This window comes from Oryzias melastigma, linkage group LG4 (genome assembly GCF_002922805.2).
Source record: "Oryzias melastigma strain HK-1 linkage group LG4, ASM292280v2, whole genome shotgun sequence".
Taxonomy (NCBI): Eukaryota; Metazoa; Chordata; class Actinopteri; order Beloniformes; family Adrianichthyidae; genus Oryzias; species Oryzias melastigma.
In genome coordinates this window covers 8,244,691-8,262,226 of record NC_050515.1, presented here as the reverse complement: position 1 = coordinate 8,262,226, position 17,536 = coordinate 8,244,691, and the positions used below count along the sequence as shown (strand labels likewise).

Genomic DNA, 17,536 nt, shown 5'->3' with positions numbered 1-17,536 from the left:
TATTTGAATAAAGAAATACTCATGAATGCAGTTTCAAGCTAAATTTTTATCATATATGTACTCCACCATAAGAGAAGTGCCACAAGAAACACCCAAAATGCGATTTTAATGGAAAAAGTCTTTATTGCATAAGTACAACATGAGATTAATTTAAATTAATGACTTCTTTACCTCTTAGATCTTAACTAGATGTAATCAAATGTTTAAACACTTTTTGCTAAAGACCTACTTGTATATTCACGGTAACTTTACCGTTAGAATAGAAAACACATCCTAACTTTTCTGCAGGGAGGATGGAAAATAAAGTGCATCCCCCTTTGGGAGTGATAACCAGAGGGCACAACATTTATATAGTCTGCAGAAAAGATAGCATTACAAGTTCATGTGTTGGTGCAGCTGTAAGTTATTCAAAACATAAATGATTGTATCTTCTTTTTAGTGCCACTAAACATCGTTCTTGTTTAAAGCATTTTAAATACAGTCAAACTGGATTGTATTTGACTTATTGAGTTGAATAATGTACTGTGTTCAGAAAAGCAAATAAAATCACTTATTCACCTGTAGTCCTAGTTTCAGTTTTATAAATAATTAATCTAGAAATGATCTAAAATAATAAATGCCTATGGTCCAAAAAAAGAAGAGACATTGTATTTTATTTCTGCCTGAAAGGAAAGCATCCTCCTGTGTTGTAAATATAACGAGAATTTGAGCAGACAGAAGGACACGAGACAAGGAGGAAGGGAGTAGCAGATAAGAGGCATGCATTTTCATTTTTATGGCAATGACGGTAATGAACGCTTCATTTATGGGCAGCGGTAGAGCATTTCCAGCAGGAGTGTCCTTGTTCTGGGTTGAGGGTCATTTTCTTGCATCTGAATTTGCTGAAACAGCATTGAGAACTTCCAATCTTTTATATATATATATATATATATATATATATATATAAAAGGGAGGATACTTGGCGAAGGCGTTAAACAATCTGATGGCCCTTATTCGTTGTCTTTCACCTTGACAAATTCTATTATTGTGAAAAGGTACTTATTTATACTTATGAGGAGATTGTCAGTTGAAAGGAACCGCTCCTCACCAAGCCCATGTTTTGAATAAAGCTTTATCTTTAGAAATGAAAACTTTTTTAAAAATATATTTTCTTTAAACATATTTCTCATGTTGGAGGACATATATAAAATAATATAAGATTTAAACTGCCTTTCTTAGCATTTCTTTATTCAAATTGTGATAAATTAGGAGCAGATGAAAACTGGCGGTTTGAAAAAGCTCGAGTTTTGTGACACAGCAACTAAAACGAATGTGCCAAAGTCTCCTTTATCTCCAATTCTGATGCATCAACTTGCAAACAAATAGATCCGTTAACATCTTAATTTTCCTTTTTTTTGTTACGCTAATGCTAGCTTGGGCTTATGAGGAGCTATAGGTTTACGGGAAAGAGTATAAAAAAAGGAATACTGGGATTTTACTGTAAGGTTACTTCCGCGTCAAAAGTCTGCCCCACATCCCAGTGACAAACTTCTAATAAACTCATGTGGCGCTGCAGAAAATATGTCTTAAAAAAACAACACAGGGATTTTGATTTTTGACAAAAACTGCATATTCATAATAAAAAAACCCACCAGGAACAATTTTAAAATAGAAAAATATATAGTTGGAGTGAAACATTTTATCCTAAATAAAGATACACAATTGTGAGATTTCTAATGAGTTTTTGGAATAACTGCATTAAAGCACTTTTTTTTTTTTTCCAATCACGTCAGACTTCGCAGAACCTCTTACTTTGCCCTCCCTGATGGATCCTGGCCCCTCCACCAGTGACAGCCCAACGGGTGCCGCCCCCATCGGAAACTCCCCCCCTGAGGAGAGCATTTCCATCCTAACATCCATGGGCTTCCCTCGGGCTCACAGCATCCACGCCCTCAAAGCAACGGTCTGGTTTGCACCTGCTCTGCCCACTTTGTCCTTACACTGACCCGTCTTTTTCCATCACAAATAAAAATTCCCCGTGTGCATGCGTCACTGTTTATGATGGCTTCATCCTGCACTGCCGTGTTTGTGGAAGAGATAACAATAGTTTATTTTGACTGAACAGAAGAGGAACTGAGCAGCCCGCATGGACAGACATAGTCATCAAGTTTGACCCTTAAAAGAATAGTTTGTATTCAGGGCAAAGTCAGTGGTCTGTGGTGGATAAACAGAATGAAAAGCCTGACGGGGGATGAAGGGGAACTCTGAGGGACCAGGAATGCAGTGTGGAATTTATTTCTGTGCAAAGGGACTGCCTGCTCCTCCAGAGAAATGCAAACTTTTAAGAACTTTAACGAATTTGGTGTTAGACTGCAAATGGTCCAAGAATTAAAGACTCTGTTCATCTTTTGGGGTGTTTTCCGACTGGACACATTTGGTTTGCTTAATGTGAACCAGAGTGATAATCTGGAACAAATTTTTAGTTTGAATACAGCCAAATGAACCCTGGTATGGGAACATCCTCCGAGTTAAAGCACACACGGCACTTCTTCTTGCCAGTAACCGTCTTTCAGAATACCTCCGCCGTACCAAAGTAACGAGGAAAAATTGTTGTTTTAATAAATTAACCATCCTGATAAGGATTTTAAAGCACTGTACCTCCAGCTTTCTTTTGTTGCTTTGACCCGCCTTTAGTTACTGAAGAGATCTTTAGTCACATGGTTTTGTTTACAAGCTTTGGTTCTGAACAGAAATAGATAAGACACCAGTCTGAATACAGAAGAAATTCAATCTCAACACTCGATAAAGAACAAATTAAGTGAACTTGGTTCGAACCAATGGTCTCAAAACACCATATTTTCAAAGAATTTTAATAGTTTTTTTTGTAATTTAAAAAACTTGTTTTCTAGGACATAGTTTCTACAAAGCTACAGTATTTTATTAGAAATTTGCCTCTGAGTCATGGGCAGAATTGTTGATATGGAGCAACCCCGCCCCCCTTTCCCATAGTTGAGACATCAAAACAGGGAGTTTGTGGCCTCGCATATTTTCTGTCACAAATAAGCTCTTTTTCAAATGGCATTTTTTTGGCTGCTCCTGATTCACAAGGATTTGAATAAAGTAATAGAATAGAATATAAATATTTTATTCATTCCAAGCTGGGAAATTTGGCTGTTGCAGCAAAAATAGACATTATGTACAGAAGATAAAAATGACTGCAACAAAAACAAAGTGTACAAATTGTACTAGTACTGTTGAGAATAATACAAAGCAGTGTGCAATGTGAAGCATGAAGACCGTCAGTCACGAAAACAATTAGTTGGCCTTTGGGAAAAGGCGCTCCGGTGTTTGTCCAGTACTGGGTGGAGAGGGTGGTCAGGGTTGTCCATGATGGATAACTGTTTGTTCCGTGCTCAGAAATGCAGTTTCAAGTCTAATTTCCTTTGTTCATGTTCTTCATCATTATAAAAATGCCACAAGATCATGTTAAAAACACCAAAAATACTATTTTCAATGGCAGCAATTGAGGATTATATGAATTAACGTGGTAAGGAGGCCTGAATGATGATATCAGATTTTCATAAGTCATAAAGTGGTTTGGCTAGCCCACTTGTTTGCTTTCCAAAAATACTCACAAATTAGGTTTACAAAGACTTGATAATATGAAATAAATTTGTTAGTCAGATTTAAAAAGGGCATTTTTATTGCTTTTAAAGACAAACCTTTTTTTTTCTTTCATCACGTCTATCAGAAAATTGCAAGCATACAACAAAAAAGATGCAACACATCTCTGAAGAGAGAATGTAGCTGCTGCACATTGGAGTTATCCTCCTTTGAAATGGTCTTTGATTCTCACATTTCATGTATCGTATTTCGGTCTAGCCCCTCAGCAAAAATAGCCCAGCAGACCGTTAGTAAGACGCAGAAATAGACACCAGGCTTCCTTATTTATCATTAGCGATGCCACTGAGCTTGCAGCCGGCCACCATGCTGATGGAGTGGAAAGAAACAAAGAACACGCATTCCTCCTGAGGGATAAAGGTGTGAAACAGAGAGAGGTCTCACCGCTGGTTTACTGTCAGTCTGTATTTAGTGTGAGGAGCATCTTTTCAACCACAATGACCTCAAATCCCGACTGTTTTACAGCTTTTCCAGGAATCACACCTCTAATTTGGATTGAGATTATCTTCAAGAGTAATTTAACACAGATGGATGCTTCCCAGTTAAACAAAACGCTCATTTAGTGGGTTCGCTTTACGCCTCAATTTCTCTTCAGTGAAGCGCAGTATCAACACTAACATGCAACGTTTATTTAGTGTTCTGTGCTGCAGACCGGCCAAGAATTTGTGCATAAAGTGTCAAATATTTTACATTTTCTCACATGTAACTTTTATTTAAATTCCAGAATAATAATCTCGAACGAGCTCTCGATTGGATCTTCACTCACCCAGAGGAGGAGGAGACTGACGCTCTCTCCGACATGGCTGACACCGAGCCCAATGACAACGCCTTCTCCAGCGCTAATTCACACAGTGACAACACGCTATCTCCAGACAGGGATGGATCAGGCTCCCGAGTCAAAGACGGACCTGGACGTGAGTGCTGCTGCTTCCTGAGATAGCCACCGGCTTTACTTAGAGGTCCTTATCACAAAAAACAAAGTAAATTGGCTTCCAGAGAGGTAAAAATACAGAAAAAACATTGGTAAAATACAAACAAATCTGTACTTTCTATTTCTGTAAGACCCACTGCCCCAAAAGAAGCCAGCGGATTGGAATCCAAAACAAGCATATAATCTGCCTGAGATTTTTTAATCTCGCCAGGATGTTATGAAGTTCCAAAGACCAGTCCAGCATCTGATAGCTGTCTAATGATGATGCATCCTGTGCTGTTGGGCACAACCTGCTCTGTCAGATCAGATTAACCAGCATCCAAAACATGACTCACAACCATTTAAGCCCTCTGATACACTATGGAAAACACACAACCGAGGTGGATTATTATGTCATAAAGACTGCAAAACAACAAAAAATGTGAATTCTAACATTTGATAGATAAAAACTACTTTACAATGAAGAATATTTTCTGTTCTACTCTTAATAATTAGGAAATTGGACGAATAAAAACAAAATAATAAACGTTATTTTAAAGGTAACAGATAAAACACGTAAGAACTGTAGCTGTTTGGTCAGACATACTCAGCAGGGAGTTCAGATTTGCAGGGCTTTGTTACATCACACACCCAGATAAAGGGAGATTTTTCTTAACCCCCCCCCTAAACTTACATCATGGTGCATTTACTGAGGCTCTGGGGGAACGAGGGAACATACAGCTCCAACACAGAGTTCCAAAAAGCTTCACTAAGCTGAAGAAACTGCAGCGTTGGTTGAGGTTTTACCAAATATTGTGAAGAGCATTATCTCACATTATTATTGCCAGTTTTAGTATGATTTTTTAAGAAAATGGTTAAATATATTCCTACTTTTTGTAATTTTTTTTGTTCATATTTGACATAGATGTGATAAAAAAATTTGTTTTTGTTTTTAATTGCTGCGCATCAGCTTATTACTCATTCTATTTGTGTCTTTTCAGGATACGAGCTCTTTGCCTTCATCAGCCACATGGGAGCATCCACCATGTCTGGGCATTATGTCTGTCATATCAAAAAAGAGGGGAGGTGAGTAGCAGGCCAGCAGCAGACAAACTTGATCCTTTTCATGGTGATGTCAGATAAAATGTTGGCACATCAGTGTGTAAAGTGACTTCCGGTTTACGGGTCTAGACTGGCATAGCTGACAACTGAACACTGTTTAACACAATTTTACTAAATGGTTACCAATTGTTACAAAAAATTTTGCAATTTTTTTTAAATTTCTAAATTTACTTGTGTGCCCCTTTTAGGTCACTCACAAATAAAAATACAAATTTAAGCAACCCTTCAATATTTTCAGTTAAAAATATCTTTCGTTCGAGCAGATATTATTTTAACGGTTTCTATTTTGACTGATGTTTTTTGCATTAATTTTAAGTGCAATTAAGCACAAAAACTGATGGAAATTCATGTTGGCCACATGCATTTAACGCAGCCAAGATGCATGTTGCTGCATGTCAGCAAGCATTTTAACCCTCTAATGTATGTATAATAAGAGCCTTAGTCAAGATTTTTTTCACAAATGTTTTTATCTTTCTAAGAAACTGATGCCATAAAGAGAGAGCACTTTTCAGACTAAATTTAGTTGTTTTAAGGGGTATTTTAACCCATAAGAACCCATAATGACATCAGTATATCTGAAATGTTTATTGTGGTCAACTTGGTTTGTTGTATTTTCCAAATAATTCTATTTTTATGGAAAAATTGGTCTTTAGGGGTTAAGGAGTAATCGTAAAAACAGGAATGGTTACTAAGCGATACAGCAAATATTTTAAGTGCAGCTATTAAGCCATGTATTTTCAGCTTTAAAAAAAAAGCGGCCAAGAGAAAAGGTCAGCACTGGCCGTGCATATTTCGAAAATATATTTTTTTTAACGGTTTCCGATTTATTGTAGCCTTTTTTAACCTTTATTATCCTGCATATCAGACACAGTTATGTGCAAAAACAAAGTGGAGAAATGTTAGAAAATAATGCAACAGTAATTAGTTTTACTTTAATGTCAAACATGCAGAAATTGTCTTTTTTTTGCTTTTGTTTTCAGTGATTTTGTGAACAAGGAAACTTTTAACAGGGCGGAAAAGATCTTTTGCAGTTCCATGTCTCATACCCATTGCAGTAACAGACATAGAGATGCTATCCGCTATCATTAGCATAAATTAGAAGGATAAAAATCTTAATTACCTTCATAATCAAACAAATAGAATTCAGTGAAGCACTGTTAACTTTTGTCTTACATTGACCGGATCCGGATTGTTAGTGAGAAATGATCCACAACTTGTTTAACCCTTTCATACATGGAGTGAACAGAATTATTCAATAGCAAACATATGATATATACCAGGGATTCCCAAACTACGGCCTGTGAGCCGGATCCGAACCTCTTCCACATTTGGCCCGGCCCACCAAGCTGGCTAAATTAGACATTTTTCAAGTTTTTTAGGCTATTTTAGCATTTAGCTAATATTTCAGCAACGTGTTAGCTGTTTTGGGTAGATTAGACATTTTTCCAGTTTTTTAGGCTATTTTAGCATTTAGCGAATATTTCAGCTAGATGCTAGCTGTTTTGGCTAAATCAGACATTTTTCCAGTTTTTTAGGCTAATTTGGCATTTAGCTAATATTTTAACTACATGTTAGCTGTTTTGGCTATTTTAGGCTTTTTCTCCGTTTTTTTAAGGCTATTTTAGCATTTAGCTAATATTTCAGCAACGTGCTAGCTGTTTTGGGTAGATTAGACATTTTTCCAGTTTTTTAGGCTATTTTAGCATTTAGCGAATATTTCAGCTAGATGCTAGCTGTTTTGGCTAAATCAGACATTTTTCCAGTTTTTTAGGCTAATTTGGCATTTAGCTAATATTTCAGCAACGTGCTAGCTGTTTTGGCTAGATTAGACATTTTTTCCAGTTTTTTTAAGGCTAATTTGGCATTTAGCTAACATTTCAGCTGTATGTTAGCTGTTTTGGCTATTTTAGTTTTTTTTTCGTTTTTTTTTAGGCTATTTTAGCATTTAGCTAATATTTCAGCAACATGCTATCTGTTTTGGCTAATTTTTCTATTTTTTTTCAGCTAATTTGGCACTTCACTAATATTTTAGCTAGCACCAGCTTCAGTGTTTTCAGCTATCATCTTTACTGGTTTTAGCTATCAATTTAAGCATCTTCAGCTATTAATCTATCACAGGTAATACTATATTTCTAGTTTTTAAAATGTTTTAGTATTATTTCTCTGTGAAGATTACAGAAATTAATTATTTAAAATTTGGCAATGTGTGGCTTTCTGGAAACCATAAGTCTTTACGTTTAGGCTGTGACTGCCACACTTTTTCTGCTAGCCTATCAAACCGTTCCCGGCCCCCATCAGAGAAAAACACAGTTATGTGGCCCTCACAAGAAAAAGTTTGGGGACCCATGATATAGTCTCCCTTGAAAAAGAGATCTAATCTCAATGGGATTTCCTGGTAAAATAAAAGTTAAATAAAAATATATACCATACTAAGCAGAAAGAAGATGCTCATTTCAGAAAAACAGTTCATAGATTTGTTAGAAGGCTACATCCTTTGATGATTGATGTTCAGTGATTGTTTCTTTTGTTACACTATTCTCAATTCAGAGGCAATGTCTTTGATTTACAGTCTTACCTACAAATTACCATACAATTACACTGATGTTTATATGGACAGATACATATTTATTTATAGAATTTAAAGACATAGCTTTAAAAATATTCTGTATCCCTAAAGAGGAATAAAAACACTTGTAAACTTTTCTCTTTTGATAAAAAAACAGACGTCTAACTTCTGCAAATGTTCTCCTTCATGCAGGTGGGTGATCTACAATGACCACAAAGTGTGCTTGTCAGAAAGACCTCCAAAAGACTTGGGCTACATCTACTTTTACCATCGACTGTCTAGCAGTTAAAGTCACTCCCCTCCTTCCCTCTTCCCTGTGATCTTTATATAACCCGTCTTCCACCCAGAAGAGTGGCAGACAACTGCAAGAGCAGCTGCAGTGGAAATCATGGAAGAAAACTCACAAACCAGCTGATTGCCTTATCACTGTCATTCAGCAGCAACCACAAACTGGTCAGAAAGGGAAGGCAGTTTGCTTTTATGTGCATCCGTGCAATGTTTTTTTTTTGCTTTAAATGTATATTTTAGAAAAAAAACAGAGGCTTTTTGTCACTGCAGGTACAGAGGGATGCGTGCAATTTCTACTTCTGGAGCAATCTGGACACAAATGACACAACATATCAAACAGGATTGTTCCTCTTATCTACCTTAAGTTACTGCGCAGCGCCTTCAAAGTGCAAAATTTTATAAATGTATTCTGAAACAGCAGTGCTTCACTGCCAGCCCCTAGAAAAAGCTCAGAAACTGCAGAAAAGAAGGCACTCCGTGCGTTTTGCATCGACACGCAAAGACGCTTTTTCATCACAAGGTAGCTGAGGTGTGATTTAAACAAAAAGACAGTTTATTTAGGTTTCAAAAGGAATTTAAAACTTGGAAGTGTGAATGTGCAGTATCACTTAATAACGCTGTCCTGATTCACTTAGAGAATAATGTAAGAAGGAAGTTTTTGTGTCATTATACATTGGGTGAGCTGTTAAATTTCGTTGAAGCACTTTCTTTAGATTCCGTGCCTGAAGCAGTAAAACTGACAAACAATCGCCACTACAAGCAACTGAATGTGAGTTTTTTACTTTTTACTTTTTGTTAATATATAAATCCAACTATCGTCTCTAACCCCATAAGACCCCTCATACATGGACAACACTTTTTGGGTTATATTACAACAGTAGCTAATTTATCTTATGTCGAGGGTAAATATTAGCTTGGGTCTTAAGAGGCTAAAGATACATAATTTAATTCAATATGACTTTCACGTCAACATAGTACTTTTAATTTATACTTTTGTTTTTATTTGACAGCAAGTCTTTATTTTAATCTTGCTAAAAAAACGTTTTTTTTAATAATTTTGGCCAATTCTTTAAAAACTTCTCGTTCCAGCTATACATTAACTCAAACATGCACCTGCTGTAGTTCGGCTGCTTTATCACCTTGACAGATTCAGACTGTGACCTAAAAGGTAAAACAAATGTTTTTCTTTGACTTGTTGCCAGTTTTCAGGTCAGTCGATTCATTTATGCACCTGAACATTTTCCATATCTGGAGCATGCACTACAACCGGAACCACTGTTGAACTAACGGCATCGTGAAAGCTGCACAGCGACCCGGAACTCCTCCTAGACCCTTTGCGTAGAAACAGATCTGGCGCAGAGTTGAATGTATAATAATATCTGTTACGGTGCTCTCTGCCAACAAACGCCACCTCATATTGTTAAAGCCTTAGAAACCAACATGACCATCTCTGAATTTACCCAGAATTCCAGTTAGACCATGGAAATATTTCTGCAGAATGTCGTTTTTTTTTTCAGATGTTACATCTCAAGACATATCAGAATCACAGTTAAACTGGGGATGGGCAAATTACGACCCGGGGGCCACATGCGCCCCATTAAACTGTATTGTCGTCCAAACTGAAATAAACCATATTGATAATCCTTAATGTTTTATTTTCTCTGTAATTTTGATGGTTCTCCATAAATCACACTCAACGAAAATTATGACCATTGTTTAGGTGCAGGGAGTTATTTTTCATTCATGAAGATTTTATGTTTTTCTGATGTTCATGTGTATTTTCCGAGTCGAACAGCCATTTCTCCAACACCACTTGAATGCAGCATTTCAACACATTAACGCATCAGTGCAATTGGTACTAAAATAATAAAAAAAAAACAACAACACAATTTTGAAATAAAAAACACAACAAAATGTTCAGTTTAAAAATTTGCATTTCAAATTTCAATTAAAATTAAAGCGTGTTTTTGCCCAGACTGTGGATTTGTCTGTCCCTTAGTGACCCACGTGTCAAAAAGTTAGCCCAACAATGGTTAAAAATCGAATCCACAACTTTAACTTTAGAAGCTGCATGGCTTTGGAATGTGGTGAAATTGTCTTTCAATCTCTAATTTGTTCAAAGAAAACCAAAAAATTGAGTGTAAATGAAAAAAAAAGTAGTTATCTTGGCTTAAGATGACTAAACAACTCTGACTTAAATCGACAAAAAATATAAGCTGTTTACAGCCTAAAATAAATATTTTTTTGCTATCAAAAAAGTATTTTGATGTTGGATTTTACATTACGGAAGACGAAAATGGCCTTACTTTAAAAAAAAAAAATTTCTAATGATAATGAGATCCCCTATCTCATTATCACAGATAATGAAGAATATACTCCCTAAAAGTTGTTTTTTTGTCTCTTTTTTGATATATTAGTGGATATACGCCCCTCAAACAACCAAGTTCTGTGTCTGTGTGGGAAAGGAAGAGAGGGATTCTACAGAATATTCCTTATCACGAGAAAACAAATTCGTTTTTCTCGTGATATTGAGACAGTGGATCTCATTATTACAAGAAAATGAGTAAAAAAAAAAGTAGGGCTGACAGTTGTTGGGTTCCATAATACATTTAAAGACAATTAAATTGGTATTTATTTTACAGAATACTGTTATGCAGTTTTTTAAATATTTTATCCAAATTTAATCATTTTAATAAACTATTGCAGTGTTTGCTTTCTATGCAATGGTGATAACGTCTCTATGCAAGTCTTGTGTCTCTGCTTGTCATCACAGAAACGATGGTGACCTTGTCCTTCTTAACTCTTCATAAAAGTCTCCAGAACTTTCTGGGTTTCTATTGTTCTATCGTGGCGTTTTGCATTTTTTTTTGTCCTTTTTTCAGCCTTTTCTTCCAGTTTGTTCATTTCCATTTTCCCTTTTAGCTCAAATGTAAGGTTGGGTTTGTCACAACAAAGGCGGTCAGCATGTGCACTAGCCCTTGACATTCAGTTATCTGGATTAAACAGTTGTACTGTTGCAGGTTTTGCTCTTTTTTTTTACCCTCCATTAAAGTAAAATGTCAGCCCTCTTGTTTTTACTCTGCTCCCCTTTTTTTTTTTTTTTTTGCATAACAATTTTGTGCCATTTCTTTAGTTTTCCTGAAGGGATTCTTTGAAGTTGTATAAATAAAGGTAGTCCAAATATGGTTTCAGAAAGTGAATGCGAATCGGGGACGTGCAGTACATCCCCTGGCACTGTTTACTCAATCCTGTTCGGATAATTCAATAAACAAAACAAAAAAAAAAACGTAAATTCAAAGTTTTTACTGTTTTTTGTTTTAAATAAAGACACAGAATCCAAGACTTTATATCAACAGTTTATTTTAAAAGGATACTTTCATAATCTTCATATTAAAGGTGCTAATGCATTTCTTTGTGGTTATACAGGGAGAATAATATGCAATATAGCTTTCATCAGATAAACGACTGCACAGAAATGATATATTTTCTAGTTATATCCATGAAAATATAATTTATTTCATACATGTGGGGTTCAGGGTGAATAAACAAAGAAAGAAAAAAGTTCTTATACATTAAAGGTATGAGCAAATATGTTTATCCATGCTTAAAACATGAAAGGAGATTTTTTTTAAACCCCAACCTATAAGGCTGTTTTATGGATTTTCATTTTTTTATAGTTAAACAGTGGAAAAATACTCACATTTTTCAGAAAAGATGCTTTGTTTATCCAGAGTTAAAGTGCATATGACGTGAAAAATAATAAACATTTTTTATTCAAATAATTGGGAATGTTACTTTTGTGCTTTTTTATTTTTAGTTATTTTTTTGGACAAATTGGCTAAACTTTTCATACATATTAGACACATTTTATTGAAAAGTTTTTTAAAATATTCATCATAAATTCAAACTCTTGATTTGCAGTGCTGTATTACGGAAAAAGATTCTTCTCAGTGTTTTTATAGTATATAAAAATAGACATTGCATATTTTTCATTAGGAATTCAGGAGTGATGTTTGCAAGCAATCCAGCCATAAATATGGATAGTTGGCAGCAAATTGCAAAAAAAAAAAAATCATATTTTTTGGTAATTAAAAGGATTTTCAGGTCTGATAGAAGGTGTAATAGTTGCTGTCAAGCTTTATAGGTTGGGGTTACTACAGTGATTTAGAAGCTACAATTCCAAAAAACAAAATTACCAATTTGTGCAAAGTCCCCAAATTGTATATCTCATTGAGTTTAAGTAAACCTGCTCCGTATTCATTTGAACTTTTCAGTATAAATTTAGTTTTGTATAAGTACTAACTATATACAGTATATATCACGTTATGTAAAGATTGCAATGCAGTATAGAAATATTGCAGGAGAACATCTTTGTATACATAATCTTAATATGTGAGTCAAAGCAATAAGAGAACTCACATGCAAGCAAATAAAAGAACCACTCATGGTCAGGAGACATCCATAATGTTAGGAATCTAACATGCGACATCTGGAGCATGCGTCATGCCGGGCCAATTTACCTGAGAAGGTACGGAAAATAAAAAAAAATACATGACAGAATAAAAAAAAAAAAAAAAAAAAAAAATCAAATTATACCGGCAATCGAAAGAATATTTTTTAAAATAGAAACAAATAATCTTTATATTTAAATAACTATTGTTTTTCACACCTCTGGTAACAGAGTGTGAATCTCTATTAGGTACCGGAATGGTTCGATCCGCTATTTTAAGGGTTTAAACAGTCCCGGCCCGTATCTATTGAGGGCTGCCATCCGTATAGGTGCATAAAAAAATAAACGGTTGGGGCGGAGCTGCTGTTGCCAGCCGCTGATTGGCAGAAAATGATGACGACATTAAAAACGCCAGTATAGCGCTAAGCTAGCAATTCAGTTTTCCTCTTTTCTGTGGTAGAAGAAGGCTTTGAGCCTCGTTTCCGCTGAGTAGTCAGGTACGAGAGGAGTAGTGCGAGACAGACCAGTTCATTGTGGTGAGCATTTCCAACCAGTGAAGCCTCGCTTCCACGGAGCGGTTTGTTTTCACAGCGCATGTGTGGTGTAGGCCGCTAGCGTGTCATTATAGTGCGACAACTAGAAAAGCAACAACAATGGAGGTAATCCAGAAGCTCGTCTTCCTTTTTTTTTGTACATTGTGTATTACAGGAATTTGATATTGTTTGACAGAAAATTTAAAAATACAATCGTAAAGAGGAAAATAGAAATGCTAGCTTAGCGCTACACTGGCTATAATGTTGCTCTCTAATGTCGTCATCACTTTCTGCCAATCAGTGGGTGGCAACAGTGGCTCCACCCTAACTGTACCGTTCTATTTTTATATAGATCCACAACCAATTGGGGCCCTCAAGAGGTTCGGGTCGGAAACGCTCAAAATTGCGGACCGGACCAGACTACTCGGTGGAAAGGAGGCTTTAGATGTTTAGGCATTAAAAAAAAACAAAAATAAAGTATATTGAAATGATGTGAACTATTTTATAGTGATGCAGCTGAAGACATATTCTTGAGAGTCAAGGATAATAAACCCCATAAAAGGAACATTTTTAAAACGTGTTAAGCTTTGGCATGGGAAAATTCCAAATGTTTTTATGGCACCAAAGAATTTCTACATTTAACTTTAACTACAAACTTTAAAAGTGTGTTTTTTGGTCACAAACTGGCATATATTTGCTCCTAAAGTATCTGCAAGGCTTACATGAAGCTAAACAAAATGAAACTTATGAATATCATCGATTAAACCTTCCTTTAATCATCATATTCATGGTTTGTAATTGTTTTTTTTTTTTTAAGCCGAGCATTTTCTGGTTGTTTTAGAAAAAAAGACAAACTGTGATGCCACAAATTTTTGAAAGCTGCACTTCAGGTGGATGACGTTTGTTCTCTCTTATGAAACACTTATTTTCCCCACACGGAGCATGACATCCCATCTGAGCAGTTAGGAAGATGAATGGCCCCTCGCGCGCGGGTCTCTGCGCCTCCCTGATAGCATTCTCTCAGAGCGCAGGATCAACACCTCCATTTGGTCCGGGAAGCGGGACGCGGACGCGGCGGCCATTCAAACCGGCGACATGAAACATGACCTTTTGCATAGGAGCCGACAATAAAAACCCCTTTCGACACCCCGACTGTGTCCGTGCCAGATAAAACACCGAAGTGTGCCGGGCTCTACAGTACAGAAGATTATCTATCACTTCCTGCATTGCACGTCGGGGAGTTCTCTCCACGTGGTGACTCTGCAGTGCAACGGAGGCAGCTAGCTAAAAAGCACATTCATGGATAAGCTTTTGAGGCAAACTAATTCATCTGAAAGAGGAGGAATCATACTTTTAAGAAAAAAATGCATATTGATATTAATTGCACTATTCAGGAGGTAAAGCAAACAACCTACGATGTGCAACTTTCTGCCCAAACTTCCATCAATATTTCATCGGTGCACAGTGGCTGAGGTAAACTCGGGCGAGTTTGCTGCCTGTGGAAATGCAGCAGCGGTACAAACGTGTTTGAATGTTCAGCAACCCCCCCCCCCCAACCCCCATCATAAGCCACTGCATTCCTAAGCAATTAAAGGAAACATGTACATCAGTCGGAAAAGGCTTTTTCAGTAATGCCACAAGTTTTGAAAAAATAAATCAAGTTGAAAACCACCCAATTATGATCATGTTTTGTCCAGCCACGATAAAGGGAGTAAACTTACGCAGTTTAAAGTAAATAAACAAATAAAACATAAAAAATGAAAGAGAAAGCTTTCAAGGTCAGACAAACGCGGTTATGTAAAGAAATTGAAACCAGTCAGAAAATGGCTTTTTTTTTTGTCTAGCAATAAAAATAGTATAAATAAATATTATTTGTTGCATGCATATGAGTAAGGCTTTACATCCTGGCTTGCACATTCCACTTGGGTAGAGGAGGAAGTCTTCTAATTGTCTGAAGTGCAAAGGGAGAGATTTTACATTAAGGTAATTTTTAACAAGTGTTCATACTTAAAAATGCTCGTTCATGCAGTATTTAGACTCTCCATTCAGCGAGAGCAGGATAAGCCAGAAACGGAAAATAAAGGTCCAGTCTATGGGATACGGCCTTTAAAATTTGCTCACTAAATGTGGTTTGCTTTGTTAAAAGAAAAAAAAAAATCTTGAGTCAGTAGTTTTTTTTTTTCCTCCCCACTCTCATAACCTCCTTTTTCTTGCAAATAGTTGGTGAGGCTTCCTCTATGGGAGTCTTAAAACTGGCTCTCGCTCCTGTCTCAGCTCTGTTCCACTGGATGAGTCAGTTTTTAATTGATGTGTCCTCTAAGGCATTGCTCATACAGTCTTCGCTCGTCCTTGTGCTCTTCAGGGAAATCATAAATTGCAGTGCAAATTTCATCACAAAGCAGCCACTCCGAACCGTTGGAAGAACCGGCCCCTAAAAACTGCTCCAAGGTACCAAAAAAAAAGAAAAAAGGATAAAAGGTGGCAGCTTGGATGACTGTAGTTCACTCGGACGTGCATAGGACACACGTCCACTCCGACGTGTTCACCCTGGGCATTTGCTAAATGGGCTGAGATTGGAGGATGGCTAAAGCGGGAGATGAGATCCTCGCTGACTCCCGCTCTTTAGATATCCAAGTTAAAAGCCCGCATTAGAAGATCCAGGTCTCCGATGTTTGCGGCCTGGAAGAGTTCAGGCTGGTCCATCATTGACAAAGCTATCCTCAAAGCTGCCCAGATGTTTCCAGACATCACCTGGTGGGACTGCTGATGACTTCGGCTTTTCCTCTGCAGACTTAAGGCGGTCAGGAAGTTACTGGCCGCCTCTCTGATGAAACAAGTACAAGATTAAAAACAAGTCTCAAAATGCACAAAAAAAAGTTCAGTTACTTTCAAATAAAAACACAGACATAATGTTATAATCCACAGAATTATACCATGTATATTTTAAAGACCCACGCTAATGAATATCATGTTTTTGGTGTTTTTAACATGTTCTTGTGGTCTTTTTTTTTTGCTATGGAGGACAAAAATAAAGAAAATTATGCTCAAAATATTGGAATATTTTTTTAAATTTAAATCCTTGTATATCAGGAGTAGACAAAACAACGTTGTTTAAAAAAAGAGCTTATTTGTGATGTAGATATAAAAAAAAAAAAAAAAATGCATCTCTGCTCCATCTTTGTCCACTAATAACTGTCTACGGTGGCCATTTTGGTCTCGGAGTGGATCATATTCAGACTGACGTGTCCAGTTTGAATACACCCTAAAAGGAATGCTTTTAAGGGTCTATTCAGACTGGATGCATTTGGTTCGCTTAAAGTGAAGCAGAGTTTGTTTCCCACGATAATCCAGAACAAATTTTCAGTCTACATCAAAGAAGACCCTGGTTCAGGACCAGGAGTTGCACTCAGGCTCATCTTTTGTGGTGGTCTCTGTTTCCGATCAAACTGAGCTTCGTTTTGCTCTGATTTTCTTCCGTCTGAATAGGCTCCATGCTCGGAGTTGAACAACTGAACCAAAATGGCTACCGTAGTCGGGCTTAACGTGATGTAAATAGAGGCGCTGACAAACGTGAAACTGCTATGCTACAGCAACTCATTGAAATGTGGTCAGATGAATGTGGGCTCATCAAAGCAACTTTTTACGTGATACTTATGCCTCGTACACTGTTTTCCCAAAAGTCTATATGTCATAGACACTTATCAGAGTGCCCTCAAAGCCGTTGTCTCCTTAGCAACTGCCCCTCTGCAAGCCTCCATTGAACTAAAAGGGTACAAGGAGGGTGTTCCGCCCTCATAATTCCTGGCCAATGACTGACGAGATCTTCAGTCACATGGTTTTGTTTACAAGCTTTAGTTTGAAACAGAAATCTCTGTTTTACGGCAGTCTGAATACAGAGGTTCTAGACTTAATCAGATCAAATGAATTGGACCTGGACTGGTCCAGTCTGAATACACCCTAAAATTCAAAACATGATTGGAGTGGGTCTTTAAGCTTCTTACAAGCTG

At 36.7% G+C, this 17,536-nt stretch overlaps 2 protein-coding genes across 7 annotated transcripts in view; one reads left to right on the top strand and one right to left on the bottom strand.

Annotated features, from left to right (window-relative positions):
- The window catches only part of usp13 (ubiquitin specific peptidase 13), a 41,637-nt gene extending 30,770 nt beyond the window's left edge, over positions 1-10,867 (top strand). For all 6 annotated transcript variants that reach the window (XM_024278761.2, XM_024278760.2, XM_024278759.2 and 3 more), the window contains exons 18-21: positions 1,773-1,942; positions 4,385-4,574; positions 5,572-5,656; positions 8,451-10,867. In XM_024278761.2, coding sequence (XP_024134529.1) covers positions 1,773-1,942; positions 4,385-4,574; positions 5,572-5,656; positions 8,451-8,547 — 542 coding nt within the window. In that variant the 3' untranslated portion in view covers positions 8,548-10,867. The remainder of the gene's footprint in view (positions 1-1,772; positions 1,943-4,384; positions 4,575-5,571; positions 5,657-8,450) is intronic.
- Positions 10,868-11,634: 767 nt separating this feature from the next.
- The window catches only part of pex5la (peroxisomal biogenesis factor 5-like a), a 105,430-nt gene continuing 99,528 nt past the window's right edge, over positions 11,635-17,536 (bottom strand). Inside the window, exon 15 of the mRNA XM_024278765.2 lies at positions 11,635-16,353. Within this exon, the coding sequence (XP_024134533.1) occupies positions 16,152-16,353 (202 nt within the window). The 3' untranslated portion in view covers positions 11,635-16,151. The remainder of the gene's footprint in view (positions 16,354-17,536) is intronic.